Consider the following 23,083-nt stretch of genomic DNA (forward strand, 5'->3'; position numbering starts at 1 on the left):
TTTTTGTTTTTGTTTTAGTATTATTATTAGACAGAGGAACCCATTTCTACCATTCCAAACCAATGTGCAGGAAAACAAAGTAAACAAATCAGCACAAGCAGACAGAAAGTTAGTGTCATCTGTGGAGTGGGTTTTACAGAGGAGAAAGAGGGACCATTTGGGGATAAAAAGAAAGTCCTGAAACTCGAGCCCCTCATTAAAGAAGCCGCTTCCCCTCCCACCTCCGCCTCTCAACTGAAAGGGTCTGTCTAGCCAGCTTCCGAAATGTGATTATCACTTGTCTTTACACGGTTCTCAGGTGTCCCCATGTGCACGCTTCCCACCCCATCATCTCTGCAGAAACCCTCTCACACTTCCTAAGCCCAAAGTCCAAGATCACAGCTCAGAAAACAGAGAAGCTATTCAACAACTCTCCCCCACTTCAACAACAGGCTGACTGAACCACAAACCTCTGTGGGTGTGCACTTCGTTGAAGTGCTCCAACCAGGCTAAGAGCGGCATTTCTTTCCATCGTATGGCTCCCTTCCACTCATCCCAGGCAAACCTACAGGAAATTGATAAGCCGGCTGGCACCCTTAAGGCAGAGAACACTGATTTTGGCAATAAGTTCTTAAGATGTTCGGTCTAAAATAATTAAATCCAAAGTAGATAAAGATAAATTATCCGTGACTTGCCCTTCTTTCTCTCCCTCCTCTATTAATGTTTGTTGAGCATCCAAAACATACACCAGGAGACTGGAGAGATGGATCAGTGGTTAAGGGCACTGGTCGTTCTTCCAGAGGACTCAAGTTCCATTCCCAGCACCCACCGGGAGCTCGCAGCCCTCTGTAAATACAGTTTTAGAATAGCTGATGCTCTGATCTGGCTTCCAAGGGCACCAGACACACAACCAGTGCACAGAAGTACATGTAGACAAAATACCCATACACATACAAAATAATTTAAACACACACACATTTCTATAGAAAATGCACAGTTGCGGATGAGCAAAGGGACAACAAAAGTCTGGCTAGCTAGGAGTTTCACATCTCCAAGCTGAAGCTCACAGTCTCAACAGTGAACGGGTGGCTCAGAACAGGACACACCTTGAGCGCCCACGGTGGGCGGATAAAGTACTATGCTACATTCTAGTCCCCCTCAAAAGCTCGGTCCAAGCTGCCTTGCTCTTAAATGTGCCATTTGAGGTCAAGGTCCATCGCGTTTGCTTGGTTTACCATTGAAGGGAGTGGAATGGGAAACCAAAGAAGGAAAACAGAGGAGAAAGGAAGGGAAATGAGATGAAAATTCTCCACTGTTAATGTATGAACAAACAACTAAAAATGACCCACACCGGTTGGGAGCTGATGTAATCATTTGCTTCTCAAGTCTCTGCTTTTACATGTATGTTCAAATCTGCCCCTCCTGGTCCTGGGATTCATGCTTATCTGTGACTCACGTACCAGGAACTGGGTGGAGGTGGGGGCGTCCAGCCACAACCCCGGCTGCCGAGGGTGCCTGGAACCTCAGGTCCAGCCACAACCCTGGCTGCCGAGGGTGCCTGGAACCTCAGGTCCAGCCACAACCCTGGCTGCCGAGGGTGCCTGGAACCTCAGGTTTCCTCGCCCCGTCAAGTCTGTTAGGTTAACAGTAGACTGGAAAAGGTCCACATCTACTCTTACTCTGTGACCTGGGGATGGGATCGACTTCCTACAACAGAGCTGGGTGAAAAGCCAGCTCTCTCAGAGTCACGTGTCCTCGTGGAGGTGACCCCACCCTGGTGGTTTATTCTCCACCTCTCCTGCCTGAAAGGATTCAACCCCCAAACTCCAAAAGGAGAGGTGAGCTGTACTGTGCACGCATTTAAGCAATCTTACAAACCATTTTACAGAAAATAGAATGTTTATACCTCTATACGGCACTTCCCTACCCAATAGCTCTGTCCCTGTTTATTTTTAATAGATCATAAGTTTCTTTTTTAAAATTTTTGCTTTTTGGTTTTTTTTCGAGACAGGGTTTTGCTGTAACTTTGGAGGCTGTCCTGGAACTAGCTCTTGTAGACCAGACTGGCCTCAAGCTCACAGAGATCTACTTGCCTCTGCTTCTCAAGTGCTGGGATTAAAGGCGGGTGCCACCACCACCGGCGATCATAAGTTTATTAATGGTATCTCATCCAGGAATATTGAGTATCTGCTACTGTGTGGACATTAAAGATTACACAAATTATTTTCAAGAAACTTGCAGTCCAATGAGGAAAATCGATCATAAACCAAGAGTTACAATAGAAGTCTGTATAAAGGGCTTCAGTAAAATATAATCATTTACTTTTTATATGCTCAAGAATGATGTCAATTGTGTCACTTCTGGAATCTTCTCAGCTATACAGCAGTAGGGAAGAAATCTTGCACATGAAAAAAAATATCTATCTAACTTATTCATCTTTGAGTGTAGTCTTTTTTTTTTTAATTTGAAGTTCACTTTTTAAAAAATATTTATTTATTTGTTTGCTTGTTTGTTTGTTTATTTATTTTGGTTTTTGTTGCTAAGAAGGGCAAAGCCAAAGTTGTGGCTAGTATTTCTAGACTTGGATGTAAACAAAGTACACTCAGTTGATCCAAAGGGACGGGCTGTGGAGCTGCTGAGGGGGAAGGATGGCAGACCTGCACTTGGCAGCTAACAATTGTGTGTGTGTGTGTGTGTGTGTGTGTGTGTGTGTTTCAACTCTACTTTTCACTTGTGCCACGCGCACAGTTTACTTAGCTGCCTGAATCCCTTGATGTGAGGTGAGCAAGAAGTAAACAAGATGCATTTCTGCTTAGAGATAGAAGAGAATCTCATCCCTGAGCCTATAATCATCGAAAAATGACAGGGTAGAGGCGGAAACACAAGGAAATCCCAAATGGCACATGGATATTAAGCTTGGGTAGCACGATTAAAGGTGAATTTATTTCTGCTCTTGTAAAAATCTCCTTTTTGAAGGTCTTCTGGGTGTGGTGCTGTCTTCTAAACAATAAAGTTACACATAGATGACTTGATTTATTATTGTTGTTACTGTTCCCTTCCAACACCTGAGATGAAGAAGGGAGAGGCGACACTCTGATTGGTCACCTCTACAAACTGTGCCTCCCCGCATCTGGACCAGCCGGACTTCTTGGGAAGATGTTCCATCTCCAGCAATCACACACACACACACACACACACACACACACACACACACACACACACTTGTCCCTTGGGGAAGGAGATTTGATACAAGGGTGGCTGTGGCCTCTCCCGCAGCACCAAGGAGGCTTCCTTTTGCATCAAAAAGGCCCTGATGCACCAGGAGGTGGAGAGAAAATGAAGGCAAAGCCAGGGAAGTGTTTGCCTCCTGATGGGTTTCTATAGGTTTCTGAGGCACTAGAGAAGGGAGCACACACTGCTAGAATGGTTAAGTTGGCGACCTCTTGTAAAAAGTCACACCCGATGCCTGAAAGGAAACAGGCAAAGAATTCATGAAAATCGGCAACAGGCCCAATGAGGAATTTGGACTTAATCCTCTTTTACTTAAGTTTTCCTGCAAGGACAGCCCTGGGGTAGCTAAATTTTTAAAGCAAAGGAACAGGAACAGAGAGGGGTACAAAAAAACATCTACCATTTAGACAACTGGGTAGGATCCCTGAGTTTCCCCAATGAACCACCACAGCCTGAAGGGCCACTTCACGAGGACGGATGCTTTTGGAAAACAATTTTCACTGGAAAACAGGCCCCCGTTCAGCTTCTTAGGCAACTGTGCACATAGGGAACTTCCTTAAACTCTGAGACTCAATTCCCTGTCTCTGAAGACTGGAGTAAGAACAGTGGCACCGCCTAAAGCAAGGGCTTGGCACACCCAGCCGCTGTTCTGAGGTGTGGACAGGAATCTCAGTTCCACTGGAGAGTGAAGACCCTGCTTCTGCTGACACTTCCTGCTAGGTTTCACTCCCTACCCTGCCAGTCTGCCCCGCCCCCACCCCCTCAGAGCACAGCTCCTGAGATCACTTAGAGGACACCAGCACAAAGCAACAGCTTTGTCACCTACACAGCCCACTCTTCTTCCTTGGTCGAAAGACAGACAGACAGACAGACAGGCAGACAGATAGGCAGGCAGACAGACAGTGAGCTTGCATGTTCCCAGGGCCAGAGAAGCCTCCAGGGCCAGTCTGTCCTGGTAACTACACTGAACAGACTCCCAGACCCGTGTGATGCAAAGAGACAGGCGGCTATTTCCTCAGCAGCAGAAGGGCTGGGCAGGCCACAGTGGGAAAGCCATCGCCCCAGGTATCAGAAACCTTAAGGAGACAGGTGGTCTAAGGCAGGAGGCCTCCAGGAACCTTAAGTGAATTCACTGTCTTCGCCCAGCAGGGAAGGAGACTAGGAAACCCGAGAGCTGCGGAGGGGAGGGGATGAATGTGAAAGATGAAGCTAACCATGAAAATTTAATTTGTTAAAATAATGACTAGAGAATGACAGATAATGCACAAATTGTCTACATGCATTTATTAAACACATAATAAATGTGCATGTGAGTATATACATATTATATGTGTGTGTGTGCACTATGATAAAAATTAATTCCACCTTCCAGGATGCATCCTTGTTTGTCTCCCTGCTAGCAAGAACCCTGGAGCACAGAGGCAAATTTCAGCTTCCTCTCTGGCAGACGGAGGCCATGTAGCTTAAGCTGCCCAGGTGAGCAAATGTCACCGAATACCTATTTGGAGGGTGGTAAATTCCAGCTATCTCAAGGAAATGCCAAGTGGTCTCAGGTCACAAGTTTGGCAAATAGCAATTTGGAAGGGAGGGGGAGGGGAGGGCCCAGGGGAGAAAAAGAACAAGAAAGTATGAACTGAGAAAGGAAAAAAGGAAATGAAGGAGGTTACTCGAACAACAGGCAAGGCCTCAAACATAGTAATTTCTCAGACTGCCTAAGCATAAAATTAGAACCGTTTGCTTCAAAGGCAGCATGCTCCTTTTCCCTTTCCGAAGCCAGGGTGGCCATGAACTTCGGTTCTGAGGACTTTTACAGCCACGTTCCTGGTCCTAAGGAACATACCCCACTCATACCCATGGGCTTGAGTCAGCTGCCTGTGGTACAGTGACTATGACCATGACTTAGGCACCTTACGGGATTGTGAGCTCCCTGAAGGTAAGGGCCAGGAATGGCACAACCTTGTCCCTCCTCTTTCACCGTAATCCATCCATCAGGCACACTTCATAAATATCTACCCATGACTAAGGCAGTAAAGTAAGTAGACAGAAACAGAACATGGATTCTTCGGCCATGTTATGCGACACAAGATCTAAAACACAAATACTTCTAGACTGAAAACAGCAACCCGAGCCAGGCGGAGAGTTTAAGTTTTTCTTAATTCAACCTGTAGCTTCTCAATAAGTGATATCTATAAACATTTGCAGACGCTCACCAATAAACAAGGCAGAGCAGTACTCACGAGGCGGCATTACAGAAGTGGCAGATAGAACAAGGGGATCTTAGGATGTCAACTAAGCCTTTGCATACTTAGGCCAAGCCAGAGCCACAGAGCCACGTGTTTATTTCCTTCGTACTGATGAAAACCAACTAAGAAGGTACCAAAACACGCCAGTCAGTGACAAGGTGGTAAGTAACTACCTCGCGGTCTCTCGCTGTAACTAGGTGGCTGTTGCCGCTGCTACCCTTCTAATTTAACTACACCTGCACCAGTTCAAGTAACACGTGAACTCTTGCCCTGCACCAGAACCTTTCCATCCTCTACCCCAGGGCACAGGGAAGAGAAATAGCCTGTGGAATTAATAACAGGCCTGGTTCTCCAGTGGGCTGGTCCGACACTCGGCTCTTGAAAATTTATGGAGAGAATTAAGTCATAGATATTTTTCCTAGTTGGGAGGCGATCCAACCTTGCTGATTTCGGCCTGGCCACATGGACGCAATGCTAAGGGTTTTTTCTTGTGTGTGTGTTTGTGTGTGTGCTTGTGTGTGTGTGTGTGTGTGTGTGTGTGTGTGTGTGTGTGTGTGTGTGTGTGACGGGGGTTACCCCACCATGCTGTAGAAGGGTAATAAAATAGAAACGCACACAGAGCTGTTGGAGAACAGTAACCTCAGACCAACCACATCTTTCCAAGTGTAACTTTCGAAGAAGAAAAATAAAGTAATGGGACTTTCGGCAGGAGCCTTGATGACAGCCCCTTCCTGCCCTGGCTCCAGCAAGCTAGGCGGGGGAGGGGTCGCAATTGTGCGCACAGGGCCCAGAATGAGTTGTCTGGCTTCTACAAACTGACCCAAATCAGGCAGATAGAGGCCCCCTTTGCACAAGTCTCTGAAACAAGGCAAGCAGCCATGTAAGAAACTAGGTAGGCTAGAAGGCCTGGAGCCTTCCCCAAGTGTTCAAGAAATCACACCACGCTTAACAAAAACAAACGTCAAAGCTGTTTAAAGTACATCAAGGTTCTTCAGGTTAAAAATTTCCCCAGGGGAAGGTGCTGCATTCCCCATAATAGCTGAGAGAGACAGAGGGCAAGATGGGGAGCTTTGCACAGTAACTTCGTGTTCTATGATTTAACCCAGTTCGAGAGATGAAGCAACGACTGGGATATTTATTGATCAGAGCTGAAACAGAGCCAACTCAAAGAGGAGCTGCAAACTGACGTGCAAGGAGGCGGACCCCATGGCCCTTTTGAATCTCACTTCTGTATGAAAAACCTCCAGGCCTGCATGGTGCATTTGGGGAAACATCGTGCATTTGGGAGACACACAGGCAGGGACAGCCTTGAGAAGGGATTCTGGGGGCCCTGCTGGTGAGGTGGGGGAGTTCAACCCAGCCTTGAAAGTGTTCAGTAAAGGCAGCAAGACCCTATCTGGAGAGGCAGTATCTCCTGTCCCCCTTGAGGCCAGCCCAGGGGCTGGGGGAGAAAGCCCTTCTGCAATGCCGCCCCCTCCTCACCCTGCCGATTTCTGATCCTTAGCCTCCCTGACCAGGCACCCCCCCCCCCCCCCCAGGGAAGCAAGCAAGCCTTAACGCCAGGCAGGCCCTGAGTTTACAATTCCAAGCCTTGCAGATCTACACTGGGGACTGAAGAAGGGCCCCACGGTGGCCCTGAGCATCCACCAACCAGTCAACCAGCTTCCCTGTGCATCCCCAGCTGCTACAGGACTGGTCCAGGCCAAGCCCATAGACCTGCGATGACACAACCCCTTCCCCAGGAGGATACACGTGCAGGAGACACCCTAGTGATTCTGCTAGGCCTAGATCCCCATGTGAGAAGATCAGGTTTTAAAAGGACCTAACCTTAGGCCACCTAACTCCTTCACCTCCCCCTCCCCCTTCAACTTCTTCTAACACCCTCGATTTCTCTTTTTACCTGATTAGGTCAAAACACGTTCTCTCATATCTTGAATATTCTTGTTTATTGTTGGGCTTTCTCTCTCCTCCATTTATTTCTCCCTCCCCAAAGGAACACCACACTATGACTTCTCCCTCCTATGTGAAGGGCATCACTACCCACCAGCACCCACCCGGGATTTTCCCTCCTAAGGGCTTGGGGATTATTACAGACACCCTAGCAAGGAGGCCAAATGAAGATGAGCTGATCCCAGTCGCAGGCTCTTTGTTTTCAACTGTGTGTTAATGTGGGCTGGTGAGGACCTCTGCCTGCACTGCGTGGTAAGGAATGAGCCCTCCACTCTCAGTACCAGCTACACAGTTATTTCTGAAGGATGTTGGTTGGGCTCGTTGATGCTCTCAAGAAGGCTTTCTTTGCTAGGGACAAAATATAAACGCCAAGTTTCAGCCCCATTAACAATGATAATTGATAGAAATTTCTGACAATGGCAACACTTGAGATCTCAGATCACCCAAAACCCTCAGGAAAAAAAAAAAGCCTAGTTACTCTCTTCCTGCTGGCAGATTCAACCAGTAGGAAAGCAAGACAAAAATGTCGACTTTTCTTTTTCCCCTTCAGTCCACACTTTTGCAGGCAAAACCAAGCATCTTTCTTAAAAAAAAAAAAAAAAAAAAAAAAAAAAAACCAACTCACTTTAATAAAGTTTCCCCAGGTTCACTGACAGGTAGGTGGGATGGTGTAAAGGCCACCAGATTACTCTCCAGGTCCATGGTGGAAATCAAACTCAGATTTCCAAACTTCCTGGGCTTGACTTCACAAACACAGAAATATCTGCCTCTTTCCCTCATACGTTCCAATCTGGGATTTCCAAACTAGGATCCCATAGTTGCAAATACATAATATGCCCGAAACATTTGCAGGAGTTGCCAAGCCGACAAGGTAAGCATACTGGCCCCCAGCCGAATACTTCCATCATAAACATTTTTCAAATTCCACCACAATCCCCTCCCTGTTTGTCTTATCCAATTCAACTTGATTGATGGAAGTAGCTGTAACACCACCATGACCAGTTTTATGTGACTGCCTAGAAAAGATCCAGGGATTCCCAGGCTAAATTAGAACCGCCGTCACAATGAGGGAGAGTCTCTCATAAACACCCAACCTTGCTTTCCAGTGTGTGTGCGTAGGCTAGTCATGTTGGGACTCGCAGCCTACAGAATGCAGGGTCAGACCAGCGGCTCTCTTTATCCCCCCAGACCGGGAAAGCTGTGACCCAAAGACAAATAAATCGGTATTCTCAAAATGACATACTAACACGGAGGCAGAAGGGCAAGCTAATGGTTCAGTCTAGCGGTTCAGTCTGGAGGTTCTAGCACCTCGCAGTCCTCTGACTTGTTCCTATGCTGAGGCAGCTAAAGATAGCAAGATGGCTGTTTGGCCCACTCAGTTATTTTAGGGAACCTCTGGGATTTTGTTAGGGATAGAGAACCACAGATGAGCAATTATAGAGAGAAGGGATTCGGAAAGACGGAGAAGGAGCTGTGGGGGCTGATTTCGTCCTAGCTCACGGTCGTGTCCACAGATGGGTACAGGGTACCAAAATCCTCTAACAAGCCTTCCCACCTGTGGCCAGTCAGCAGACGCCAGTTTCAGCAACTACAGACCCACTAAGATCCAGTTTGAGAAGGCAATAGTCCCCTCTCCCTGAGTAGGAAAACTTTGCCTACCACTCGGGAGGCAGAGGCAGGCAGATTTCGAGGCCAGCCTGGTCTATAAAGCAAGGTCCAGGACAGTTACACAGAGAAACCGTGTCTCGGAAAACAAAACAAAAAAGAAAGAATATTGACAAAGAGGGAAGGAGGGATATTCCCTTAGATAGCCATTCAATGGCTGGGCTGTCTAACAAATATGACAGCAACACGCAGCCACCAAGCCAGAGAAACGCAGCCCCATGGATTAAGGTGCACTCCACATGGAATATACACACTCCACTTCAAAGTCATACTAGAAAGCCCCAAATAGCTCCTTAACATTCAGGGCAATTACTAGTTGAACTATTTTAGGCACATTGAGGTTAAATACGATGCAATCTTGAAGTTTACTTTATTTCCTTTTATTTGTTTTCTATTGTTTGTTCTTTAGATGGAGTGACTAGCAAACTTAGACGGTTAAACTTAAAATTATATATATCATCCAGAACAGCGCTGTTCTGTTCCAGAAATCGGGGACTAAGTGCAGAAAGCATACAAGTGTCAGGCAGACAAGTACAAAGAGCCCTGTGACACCTCCAAAGTCCTGGCTGAGGTGACAAAACATAGAGAGACGTGGCTGTAACCCGGGAGAGAGGTGGTCAACACCCAGGCACACAGAACCTGGAGGATAATCGTGGCTGCAATTAACTGAACGCAGGCACGGAACAGGGCACTTCCTGGTGTTGTCTTGTTTAGTCTGTCAAGTGAGCCTGGGTCCTAGGTATTATTTTCACTGCAGATGAGGAAATTGATGCCCTGTGAAATCAAATAACTAATGCGATTTGACCCGGTTGGTTTGACTGCTAGTCCATGCTCTGCTCTCTCATTCTAAGTTGCTACTGAGAATTGGCCGTTGTTTTCCAAGGGTCTTCCTCCCCAGGGATATGGCGTATGCTACGCCGATGTTAGAGACTCTTTGCTTTGGCTTACCTAACTCTTAAGCATGCTGACTGTTCTGAACGGAGGTCCATGGACATCCTGATAGTGCATAGGTTGTGTGAATGAACTTTTCCAAGCTGCCTTTTCCACTGAGCTTAATGACTGACTCGGGGATGGGAGAAAACATACAGCAGTATCCCAAACTTGGAAAAGAAAGGGTTCCGGTCACAGAAGGGGTAAACCAACCGGGTGAGCAAGAGTGCTGAAGGCCAAACCTGGCGCCATACATACCAGGACTCAAGGATATGTCTTCTGCAACTGTGCATTAAACATACCTCAAACAGCTGATTTATTATTCTTGTTTGTTTAATTTTAAAGACTATCTACTGCGGGTACTCCAAAAACTATTTTAGCAAGTCCCCCAAATCTAGCCATGGTTACCAAGAGACCCACCGTTTCCCATCCTGTATCTATAGAAAACATACTCCTACATGCCAACCCTATAAGTATTATGTACACAGCCACAGCATCCACAACAGCCAAAAGGGGGGAACAACCCAAGGATCTAGGTACTGATAAAGACTTAAACATATGTCTCATATCCATTCAGTGACATACATTCTGGCTGGGAAAAGACACGAAGAGTTGTCATATGTACGTTGAACAGTGGACAAGTTTTGAAAACAGGTTAAGTGGGGGCACCTAGTCAGGAAACAGCAGCTGGGGTATGATGACACTCCTGCAGAATGGCACCATGCCCAGAGGCAGACTGTGAGATCAGGGGCATGCAGGCATGGGAGAAGGAGCCATGGTTCAACTAGTGCTGGGTACCAGGTGAGGGGTGGGCCAAAAGGTTCTAAGACTAGAACATAGCTGTGCTAAGTGCACAGCCCTGCGAGCAATACTAAAATCCACTGGATGGTGCTTTGTATACAGGTGAATTTCATGGTCTATAAAATATATTTTAAACATATGTTTAAAGAATACCATGAAGAAGCAGTGGCCTGATGTGTGTCAAAAAAAAAAAAAAACCATCTCTGTGACGAAGATGGTATTTCTCCTAAATACAGAACATATTGGGAATCTAGGGGAAAGGTCACATGGTTCTGACTTCTTTTTACGAAGTTCCCACCTTGAAGCGCTGCAGATTAAACAGAGAGGTCTGAGCATGCTCAGAGAAAGCATTTTAACTCGGGATGCACTGTCTCCAGCAGGTGTTGCTGGGGAAACACTCTCTGCAGCACAAGCAAGTCTAGTTAGCTAGGTGGTGGTTGTCTGGGAAGAACGTGATTAAAAGTCCTTGTCCCTCCTCTCCGTCATTCTGTATATTGCCCTTCTTCTGGCTAAACACAGCTAATTCTCACTTGAAGAAAATACATGAGGAACAAAAGGAGCTACCCTTAAATTCAGCAATCTTTCCTCTTTCAAACCTTGGAATTGACTCAGCCCTCAGGGACCATCTGGTGGAGGTCTCTCTCTTTCATGTAAAAAAATGGGGCCAGAAACCATAAAACCTGCCTGCCCTGAATGTTGATACCAGGCGCTGTAATTCACATCTACCCCCTCGTTTAATCCTCCCACTGACCCTTCAACATACATTCAAGCTTAGGAGGGTACTCAGGAAAAGGATGGCACACACCCAAGTGTGGGTATTGGGGTCTCCAGAGAGGATCACCATAGCAACAGACAGGTCACCATAGCAACAGATAACTATCGGATTATTCAGAGAGGTATCACTGTGACCTTCATTTTATAAAAAAAAAAAGCCAAATAAGTCTCAGAGACGTTTAGCAACCTAAGCAAGGTCACACAGCAAAAGAATAGCAGACTCAGGAGGCTGGCTGTAGAAAGTCAACCACTGTCACAGTTTCTCCTAAAATTAAGAAATTTGCCTGTGGCCTTAAAAGTGGTTAATTTTCAAGTATACAACCAGCAACAAGGATGAGGCACCCATCCCAACATCTGCTTACTGGCAGTTTTTAGGGGCAAATGTAGGGAAAGCTATAGGGCATAGCAAAAGACCCCACCGGGCCTTCTGCCTAGTCACTAGTGACCTTGTTCTGCCATCCCAGGCCAGACCCATGACAATCCACACCTGTACTTGGTACGCCCTGGGAGCCATCTTGCCAACTGATAAGTGCTATCTCTGAGATACCGAGGGGGCAAGACATGCTGCCCCCGTCCCCCAGAGACAAGTACCTGTCCTCCAGCATCATGACAGGGCAGCAGGCACTGTCTCTGAAGTCCGGAAGGGTTGACACAAGAACACACTGAGAGGGTCCCTGACAGGCAGCCGGTGAAATTCATACAAAATACTCAGGAGCCCTGCATTTACTTTGTTCCTACGTCTTGCTACAGCATCCCATGTGAGGAACGGGGTGGAGCAAGAGCTGGTGTATTCCCCTAATCCAGGTTAACAAGGCAACAGAAGTGAGTGGGTACTTTGAGTGATTCAAAAAAAAAAAAAAAGAAAAGAAAAAAGAAAAAGAGGCATGGTTCCCTGTACCCTTAATCCCAGCATGTAGGGTTAATCCCAGAAGCAGAGGCAGGTGCATCACTGTGAGTTCAAGTCCAGTCTGGTATATATAATACATAACTTGTTCTAGGACAGCTAGAGCTACACAGTAAGACCCTGTCTTAAGAAAAAAAAAAAAGCTATCCTTGGCTATTATAGCAAGTCTGTGGTCAGCCTGGGATACATGAGATCTTGTCTCAAACAAATAAGTAAATACACATATAAAGATAGATATATTCATATACATGTATACATACACACACACACACACACACACACACATATATATATATATATATGAACACACACACTTAGATATATAAAACCAAGTTCAGACAGTATATACATCCTTCTAAAAGCTATTGAGGCTCTGCTTTCCTAAGTGATACATATAATGGAGGTCTCAACAGAAGCCAGGGCCCAGTGAGATGGCTCTTGAGGGGAAAGGTGCTCACAACTGGGCCTGACACCTGAGTTTGATCCCCAGAGCCCATATGGTAAAAGGGGAGAACCAATTCCTGAAAGTTGCTTCTCTAATCCCCACACGCCTGCCATGGCACTCCTCACCCCACCCCACCCCCTCAAATAAATATATAAATATAATTTTTACAAAATGTTCTTTTAAGGTGCCGGAGAGCTGCTTTATAAACTCCCATGCCCTTGTGTTTGCATACGCCAATATCTACGTTTGGGTTTGGTTGCTTGTTCAGGGCTATTTCTGTAATTTTACCAAGAATGGGAGAAAATTTATGGGTATCAACAGAACACGGAGGCAAAGCCTTCAAAAAGCTGGGCCCCAGTTGGGAGCTGAGTCCTTGAATCCCTGGTAGGGCTCAGCCTCTCCGGCACTATGTACACAGCAAGCACAGCAGCCCGTCTGCGGCTCCTGGAACGCCAGGTCTAGCAGCTTCTCCCGTGGACACGACCTCTTGCATATTATCCATGCAAACTGTCTCTCACGTTCAATTCGGGTTAGAAAACAAATAACGTGCAGCCCCCCACCCTCGCTGCCCACACCCGCCAATCTCTTTTGAGAAGCTATGAGCAATTGATACTCTATACCTACATCTCTAGAGCTCTCATGTCTGGAAACCCACTTTCAAGGAACAGGAAGACACTGAAATACCAGGAGACAGAGCCATCAATTCGGGTCACGGGACACTATCTGTCAGAGTCAGGCCGCAGGTCCAGAGGGTGTGTGCATCACGGAAACACGGCACCCCGTGAGAGGGGGCTATGGGTAGCATTGTCTGATGAACTCCCCTTCATTTGCTGCTCTTTCCTTTCCTTAGCCCGTTCTACCCCGGATCCAGCCAGAAAGGACCAAATCCTCAACACCTCAGATGTAGTTTTCAAAAAGGTTCTGGAGTTGCCCAGCCATGAATGTGAGCTCCTCCAACACTCCCACCCTGCTCCAAAAGGGACCTGATGGGAGGTTGTGCCACACTGTCTACAAATATTTCAGTCCTGTTCTGTTCAAGGAACAAGGTCATTTGTGTTTTTCGAAGTCACACACAGCTTCCTCCATGGTCAACCCCCATTACACACACACACACACACACACACACACACACACACACACACACACGAGTCTCTAGTTCTTCAAAGGGTCCCATCGCGTAACTGCTATGGCAGCCAAGAAGAATCAGACGGGAAGGAGTAAAAAAAGGAAATAAACAGTGGAGAGCTGAAAACAAATCCTACAGCGCCATAATGGGGGTGTTAATTGAACGCAGAAAGAGAAAGAGGAGAACAAAAGAGTGTTAAAGAAGGGGGGAAATCAATTTTTCAAACCTCCTCCAATTATTTGATTGAACTTGAGCGCAGATTACAGTCGGTGAAAAGTTAGCCGAGGAGAGCCAGGGAGAGCTGCTATTCCGTTCTAAAATTAAAATCCACTCACAACTGCAGCTTGTTCACAGGTGTCTACAACTAGACTCTGCAGTAAACAAACACCACTTTTCATCTTTTCCGAATTTTTAAGCCTCTGTGATTTTTGACGGAGAAGTGTAAGCATTTTTTAAATAAAATTAAGAAACCTTTTAAGCACTTATTAAATATTCTAGGTCAATTTTTTCTTTCAGAAAGTCAATGTGTTTGACTCTTTTCTCCTACCCTCCTGTCCTATCAACCCATTTCCCAGCCCACACATACACAGGCAAAACATCCTATCGCTAACATGTCAGAGAAGTGCCGGTTCTTAAAAAGAAAATTTGACTGTAAATGACCCAAACTCTGTGCTGAAAGACACTCTGGTCCCAGGCTGAACATGCAGCAAAAGGCCACATTACGCTGCTGTAGATCTCCACCAGGTTTGTTTGCTGCTGACTGCATTTGTAACCTGAATGTTTTGCTATCATTTTTTTTACCCTAGAGTTTATTTTTAAAAAGCACAAAGTATCAAAATAAACACTTCCCCACACTCTTAAAGCAAAACACACAAGTCCGTCTACTTTTCAAAATCCCGAAGAAATTTCTGACTTAAATACCCATCAATCAACTATAATTCAGGCACTGCTGTCTTCTTTGGGTAATATGCACGTGTTTGTGTTTGTGTTTTTTTAAATACCAAAAGGTTGATGAGATGTCTTAGCCAGTTTTCCTACTTACTTCCAACTAAATTATTAACAAGACCCAAGAAACAAAAGCAGCAAGCCCCCCCAACACAAACACACACACACACACACACACACACACACACACACACACACACCGCCTTTCCAGAACCTACCCAGGTGAACCGCAGTGAGCACACGGGACTGCTCCACCATGAAGCATCTCTGCAGGGCTTCAGGTTGCCCTTGGAAACACTCATTCCATGCTGTGGATGTTGAGAGTCCCAATAGGAAAAGTCCCCAAACAGCAAAGGAAGGTGTGTGGACTGACCTTTCAAACCATTTTTTTTAACCAGTTCTGGATGGAGAGAGGGAAACAGACGGACAGACAGACAAGGACAGTGAGAGATGTGCACACTCTGCCTTCTCCCAGGGCATCAAAGGCATGGAAGATGTGCAGGTGGCCCACATCCTGAATGGAGAAGTCAAGGTACTTGGAAATAAAAGCTTATTTTGAACACAGTACTGTCTGCTCTACCTCTGACATCAAGGTCTGTTCCTTCCCTGCAGCCACCTAACACTCGAGTGGAAGAAGACAAGTGAGTTCTCCCACGCAGCCATCCTCTCCACAGAACCCTGTTTTTGTACCGCTTTTCACACAGGGGACAATCACCATTTACATTACTTCATAAAGCACACTTTAAAACATTCTCTATCATCAATAACACAAAAACTTCAAATAAGATAATTTTTAAAACTCCAACCATGAACATGTTGACATAAAAAAAAATTTAAAAGCAGACATTATCTTCCAACCATAAGAACATTGTTTTGGCCGATACCGCAACTTCCCACTCTGGAGCTGTAGCCAATATTAATCAAGAACAAAGTCTTGAGCATGCACCTGAATCGGACCTCTATCTACACCCACCGCTTTGATCTACTCCCTCGGCAGGTTTTAATTAGAAGACCAGAATTAAACACTTGGGCCATGATGTACAAGTCAGTGACCCGACTGGTGCCCTTCCCATCAAAAATATCTTTAAAGATAAAGTATCTTTAAAAAAGAAACTCTCCTTCAGTCCCTTTATTCCTTATTCCTTTTTATTTTGACTCTAAATTTCAAAAACCAAAATTCACAAAACTCCAACTTGACGAGAAACAAAATCCGAAGCTCAAAGTGAATAGCCCCACTGGAGACTTAAGGAGAGAAAGAAAAGAAGGGGGAAGAAGGAGAGAAGGAGACACGTGTGCACACATGCCCACCGCTCACGTCTCTGAGTTAACAGAAGGAAAGAAGAAAAAAAAAAGACAGACAGAAAAAAAACTAAGAATGTGTCAAAGTGGGAAGAGCTCCTCTGATATTAGCATGCACGATCAATACATCTCTCAAAAGGCGTCTCTCACGGCTAAAGCGACGCAATTATCAGCTCTGCAATAAGGTTAGGTCCTGGCACAGCCACCTGGATGACTCAGGTCTCAGCAGCCGTCTCAGGTGCTTTGTCTGGGACCTTACACACTACACAAGTATCATTCAACAAAGGAGCTGTTTACTAATTTCACAGACATTTGAAAGACCCGAGCAATTACATATTCAATCAACAGTGACCTCCTGAAAAGATTTTAAAAAAACAAAGAAATCCAGAGTTCTTAAAAGAGAGAGAGGAAGAAAGGAGAGCCATCCTCTGCCCTCCCCCTCCTTTCCATGTGTAACTATCAATGTATATCAACCGAGCATGCAATCATATCTATTGTCACTTTCATTCATGTCATGCCCTTGCTTATATGGTTTAGATGTGAATTATTGACTGTTATACACCTTGTTGTAAAAAATAAATAAAGAAGTGGCATGGCAGGTACTTTGCCCGGCTTTAAAGTGGGTTAGGAAGTCCGAGACCAGCTGCCGATCCCCGTTTCCTGCAAGCACCCCTCAGTCCCTCTTTCTGCCCTGGCTTCAGATTGCTTTCTCGACTCTTTCTTCTTACGAGGGAGCGAGTTAAACCACTTTGGGAAATTAAGGACTAAAATGAAGAAACAAGAGGACAGTTGCTAAGTGCCCTTGCCCTGCGCATCTGTTGTTTAAGAACACCTCTGATTGATGACTGCGATTTTTTAATTGTTGCTTTAAAACTGAAATGTCCTCGTGGGATGTGTCATAAGTGTGTTAGTCTATGATATGAGGTCTAGAAAGCAGAAAAACAACAGAGGGAATGATCTCAGGATAATATAGTGCCCTAAATCCACAGACTGTCCCTCCTAGGAAAATCAGAGGCCATTCAAAAGCCCGGTTCACCGAACTGCATACTTCAGTCCACAATGGTATTTTGAAGACACGCTTTCGAGAACCTCAAGTTGGTTACTCTGTATAAACACAAATAACAAAAGTGGCATAAAGAAAGAAAGCTGACTGGTTTAGCTCTTACTAATTATAATTAGTAATAATAGATGAAAATATATTCCTTCAGGAGATAGACTTTTTACTTTCCCACTTTCCCCCACAGGCATATCATTCTATAAATTTCCCGTCAGAGCCTCTGCCTTAGCCCCAATTTCAAAACCAGTTGGGGCCAGATTTAAAGAAAACATACTGCTTGAAATCAGCGGGCCAAGATGCTTCCCTCCGGAGAGAGCAGAAATGTCTTTCGTGGTCACACTCACGTTCTACAGCGTGAAGACCCCAGAAGAACAGGAGGGCTAGAGGTGCAAGGGTTTGACGAGCCAAAGAAAAACAGCCAAAGGCTGGAGTCTCATTTCCTACCTGTCTTTTCTTTGATTTCACACAACACATTAAACAAGGCGGGCTTCATCCTGTGGCAGTTTAAAGCGTGCTTTCTGAAAGAAAATAAAAAATCAAACAACAACAAACACAAGCGCTTAGGTGGACACTCAAGATCAAACTGACCAAAGTCCAGGGGGCACCTGAACATTTAGCCAAAAATAAAAAAATTACACTCCAAGCCTAACTCTGTGGCATGCTTCAATTGTTTTTATGACTTAATAGACAAAGTCCCACCATAGGAAAAGAAGCAATGTTAATTAGCAGGGAGAGTAGGGATTTAACTACAGAGCAGAAATAACCTAAATTATGCCCATTAGAGAGAGGGTTTTCTTTCTTTTCTCTTTCTTTCTTTCTGCCCCCACCCCTTGGTAAGTAGTTAAATCAAAGTGGAATTCTTCAACCAAGAATTCTCTTGAAGACAATGAAGGCAGCAAGGCCAAATGCATAGGTTAACAGTTCTGTGCACGCTCTGCAAGAAGCATAGCCTAGGCGCTCTCTGCCCCTCTCTGTGTGTGCATGTGTTTTCAAATTTAATTCATCCATGTGTTCGAATTCATTCCGCAGATGCCCCTGTATTCTCATAAACATAAGATGCTTGAAAGACCTTGTGAGTAGAACTGTCAATTTATAAAATTTCAGTCCCCAAGTTAAAGAGTATGGAAATGCATTGCCAGGGGGCAAACATACCCAGATGGGGAATAAATTCATTTCTCTGTGTTCACATTATGGCTCTTGTGCGCACACGGCTTATTTGCAGGTGTTGAAATTCAATTATTTACAATTAGGACCTTGCACCCACTGGGGAAAAAATAAATACAATTTTGCCTTTTAGATTAGTGATTTACCTGGTTCCTGTGGCTGTGCAGGTTTGTACTCAGAATGCACTTGAGGAACAGAACAATGCCCTTCCTTCTAGTTTATTATGGACTCACTTAGCAGAATGATATTGTTTTGGAAACAAAATACTGATCTTATCAGCTACTAGCTAAGGGAATTCTGTTTACTAACTAAATGTATGTGTAAAGATAAGCAGAAAACCCTGGCACTCAAAACATATTCAATTCTTTTTCAATCAATTTTAAAGTTAAAAAAAAAAAAGACAGATTTTTCCAGAGGAGCAGGGATTACCTACATACTCTATACTGTGTAGCGGGGGAATAAGAAACTCAGAATTCAAAAAGCACACACACATACACATCTCTAAAAATAGTCATAGCTTACTTTCTGGATCAACAAATACGCACTACAAATATGTAACCAAGAAGAAGGGAAAGGAGGGAGTCTAATAGTCCAAGTAGTTACATTGTTTCAAGAAAATAAAAAAGAGGTTAATAATTCAGTTCTCAGGAGGGGTTAAAAGCAGCCTGAAAACACCCAATCTATTTAAGCTCTTTTCTGGATTTTTAAAATACTTGCCACTCACCCGGTTTTGTTTTTGTTTTAACCCAGGCCCAAATGCAAAGGATTGGCAGCTCCATCTAGAAGCTTTGCCTCCCCACACTACACAAATGGGGCTAGAGAGACAACTGGATTCTTCCCCATCCCCAAACTGCATCTGATCTTTCTCAGCATCTAGGCCATTAAAGGGAATACCCGCTGAGAAGTGTTTGTCCTCAGTTTCACAAAAAGAGACCAGAAAAGTAGCGAGGATCCAAGCTCACTGGCCTCTTACACTTTATGAACTTGTGATTCCAACCAGTTTATCAGTGGGGTCTGAGTGTATTTTTCTGGAACAATGTTATGGAGAAATCTGTTTCAGTTCAAGAGAGAGACTGCCAGTGGGGAGCCTCTGGCTTGCCATCCCCATTAGCTTTTCTTCAGGTAATAACATTCAAAAGGAACATCAATTAATTTTTCAAAAATCTTTTCTCCCACCATTAAAAGCATGAAACTAGTTTGAGGGAGTCTTTTAACATTCCCGAGTTTTTAGGCGCCCTAAGCCTTAGCACTTTTAAGTTTACATGTTCCATGCGTTAGCAGCTGAAATGAGTGTAATTCAGAACATGCGTGCTTTTAGCTGCTTCCTCTTATTTTCTCAAGGCTCTGTTTCTCTTACATAAAATTCATACTATGTGTTATCCACATAACTAAGTCACAGAAGGGCTAGTCACTTTATAATATGTTTAAAAGAATTCCAAAGCAAAATAGCAAAGTACTCAGAGATTTAACAAAGCTGAGTGGTTGTGTGGACATATGTGACCATTGGATTGTTTTTTTTTTTTTAAATCCTTCCTTTCTGAGTTGGGCCTTGGGCAAACTCTCAGTGGCTTTGCCACTTAACCTGTGCTTTCATTTGGAAAGAGGATTTGCTGTAAAAAATCCTAGAGACCAGAACCTGGTGGTGGTTCAGTTAAGGAAGCCCCAGTTTCATGGTCCTATTCCTTCATGCCCTGTCCTATTGAAATACATAAAATTCGTCCATGCTTTCATTTCAATTTCCTTGCACTCTAAGTGGTCCTGGAAGAGGCACGGGTCAGAGAATAAGCTTGGTGTTTGTTCCCAACCCTTTATAAAGGACCACACATAACTGTCTGTCCTGGGAAGGTGAGAACAGCAACTCAAATTAAGAGACAATAAAGTTAAACTCAAAACCCGAGTCTCTCTCTTAAAACTAACAAACAGTCCTCAAAGCAAAATTATCTTTCCTTTCTCCCCATTTTCTTTTTCTAAAAATAAAACGGAGAGACTGCAAGGTATTTTCTCACTGTCTGACATCTAACACAGAACTAGCCTGCTTTTTGTTTGTTTGTTTGTTTTGGGTGGGGGATGAGAAGAAGAGAAAGACTAAAAAAAATATGGAGGGGTAAATGAAGGAAGAAAATCAAACTTGCTGAATTATCTAAGGACTCGGTGGAATCTGCAAATAAAGTATTCTTGGGACATTTTTTATTTTGTCATGTTCCAAAGTCCCTCAACTACAGAAGGCAATGAATGCCGCTCGGAACTTGACAATTCTGCTTCCCTCAAACACTTTTTAAAAGCAGTTTTTTAAAAAAAAAAAAGTGCCGAGGGCCGCTTTCGGATTAGTTGGCAGCATTTTCGGCGTGGCTGCGTGTTTGTGTGCATTCATACAAATACCTCTAACAGACACACACGCACAATATCTACACACAGCCATATCACCGCACGGGCGATCACACTTTCGATAACAACGCTTCTTTAAATTTTACTCCTCCGCCATGGAGTTGCTTGTCAAAATGAGAAAAGAAACAACATTTTTAAAAGAAAGCGCTGTGGTGATTCTGTTCCCATTGTTTCCCCCTGCGAGAGGGAGCAAAGAAAAAAAAAAAGAAAGGCAAAGAAAAGCCTCCATCTCACCTGGCCTGCGCTTCATCCAAACTCTGGTCTGTGATGGTCATAATTTGCTGTAAAATGTCCCCGATGTCCTGCTTCCTCCCGCCCTCCCCCTCGGTCCCTCCGGCCCCATCCTGCAAGTGCTGGGACAGGCCGGGGTGTCCGGCCATCCCGACCCCAGCGTGGGAATGCATCAGCCTCGGCTGCTCGTCCATCTCCGAAGGCTCCGGCAGCCCCGGCTCTTCCTCTTTGGCTCCTCCGTTCGGCGCCTGGGAAGCACCGAGGCTTTTTATCCTTCAAGCTGTCTTCAAATCCTTTTCAGGATAAACAGGGACCGGGGTTTAAAAAAAAAAAAAAAAAAAGACCAAAAGGAAAAAAAAATCTCTTTGCCTCTTTAGAGGATGGTGGGAGGATGGGGAGGGGGAGGGGGGCGTGAAGGGGTTGCGGGGTGAGGGTGGGGATAAGGGCTGGTGGGGAAGGGTGTTGACTCCAAAAAAAGCAAGAAAAATAAACCACCTTCCCACTTGGCGAAAAGAAATCAGAGCTGCCTTTGGTTTTTTCAGTCCGATCTCCTTTGCAAGGCAGAAATGGGCTCCCGGCGCTTAAATCTGTGGCTTAATCCTTTTGCAAATATGCATTGATCGGGAGAAAGGAGAGGAAGGCAGGGGGATTGCAATGCAAACTTTCCCCCCCACCCCCCGCTGCCCCCCACCCCCACTCCGGGCCAGAGTGATCTCAAAGGGGGTGGGCTGTAGCAGAAGCCAGATCTCTCCCAGCCGTGGCGGCAGGCAAAGCCCAAGCTCTCTCCTCCTCCGTGTCTCTGCAAACTCCAGCAGCCCCGTCAGCCTCCTGCTTTTGTTTAGCCCAGGCTCAGGACTCCAGAAACATATACAGAAAAACCACAGCCTGAGAGGAGGAGGAGAAGGAGGAGGAGGAGAAGGAGGAGGAGGAGGAGGAGGACGAGAAGGAGGAGAGGGGAGGGGGCCGAGGGAAGGGGGGAGGGGGCGGAGAGACCAGGAGGTGGGGGCCAGCGGAGGGAGGAGGGCTTCAGAGCCCCGCCCCCCTCTCTGATTGGTCAGTTTGGAGAAACGGGCCCTTCCTCCCACTGCTTTCCACCCTGCTCCTCCTCCTCAACCTCCTTCAGCTCCTCCTCGCCCGGGCGTCCTGTCAATCAGAGTTTAGAGGTGGGCCGGGAAGGAGGCGGAGCTAAGAACAAGTCTCCAGTCCTTAAAGGTGCAGCGCAAAGGTAGCTCCGATTCTTGCCTGCTTCTCTTAGGCTGCGTCCTTGAGGAAAACGTGGCTCCTCTTAAATGCAAGACTGTAAAATTAACACGAAAGCACACACTGACGGTGTGGATCCCTCCGCCCCACCCCTCGTTCGCCTACACAGTGACGCTGCGGTAGAAAACTTGGTTCTCTGAAATCCTTAGACCTCGGGGAAACTGTTGAAAGCAAAACTTTGTAATATGACGTAGTTAGTAAATAAAATTGAGCCGCTAAGATAATGAATAATGATCTCTAATAGATGAAAATCTAGATAGTAGGTAGTTTGCAAAAAACCAACTCTAGGCCAACAAAAGGAATACAGATCGCCCTAACTGGGGACTAAAACCAAATAAAACTCAAGAAAAAGACTAATAAATAAGTTCACCAAATGAAATGGATTCAACATTTCTCTTCCCCCTGAGGGAAGTTGATTATTTAGCTTAAACACTTAATAAAGGATTGCATTATCACAGTCTGGTTCCAGTTTTTAATATAGTCTAATAAGCATTAATAACAGGCATAAGAAGAAACTGACATTTATTGAATGCCTACTACGCACAAAGTAATTTACTTGAGTTATTGTATTTAATTCCCAAGACATCTCTGTGAATTATTGACTATTATTCTCATTTCACAAAGAGGAAACTTAGAAAGGTTAAAGAATGTGTTCAAAGTCCATAGTTATGAAGTATGACAGTTGGAATTCATA

The 23,083-nt window shown here is 45.0% G+C and overlaps 1 protein-coding gene across 4 annotated transcripts in view; it reads right to left on the reverse strand.

Annotated features, from left to right (window-relative positions):
- Pbx1 (PBX homeobox 1) overlaps positions 1-22,155 on the reverse strand; it is a 314,150-nt gene extending 291,995 nt beyond the window's left edge. The window contains exons 1-2 of one of the 4 annotated variants that reach the window (XM_075988521.1): positions 21,133-22,114; positions 17,794-17,867 (exon numbers count right to left, since the gene is read on the reverse strand). In XM_075988521.1, coding sequence (XP_075844636.1) covers positions 17,794-17,867; positions 21,133-21,323 — 265 coding nt within the window. In that variant the 5' untranslated portion in view covers positions 21,324-22,114. Of the gene's footprint in view, positions 1-17,793; positions 17,868-21,132 lie in introns of all 4 variants that reach the window. The other 3 variants (XM_075988524.1, XM_075988520.1, XM_075988523.1) reach the window with 3 other exon arrangements.
- Positions 22,156-23,083: the final 928 nt, after the last annotated feature.

This window comes from Microtus pennsylvanicus, chromosome 10 (genome assembly GCF_037038515.1).
Source record: "Microtus pennsylvanicus isolate mMicPen1 chromosome 10, mMicPen1.hap1, whole genome shotgun sequence".
Lineage (NCBI taxonomy): Eukaryota > Metazoa > Chordata > Mammalia > Rodentia > Cricetidae > Microtus > Microtus pennsylvanicus.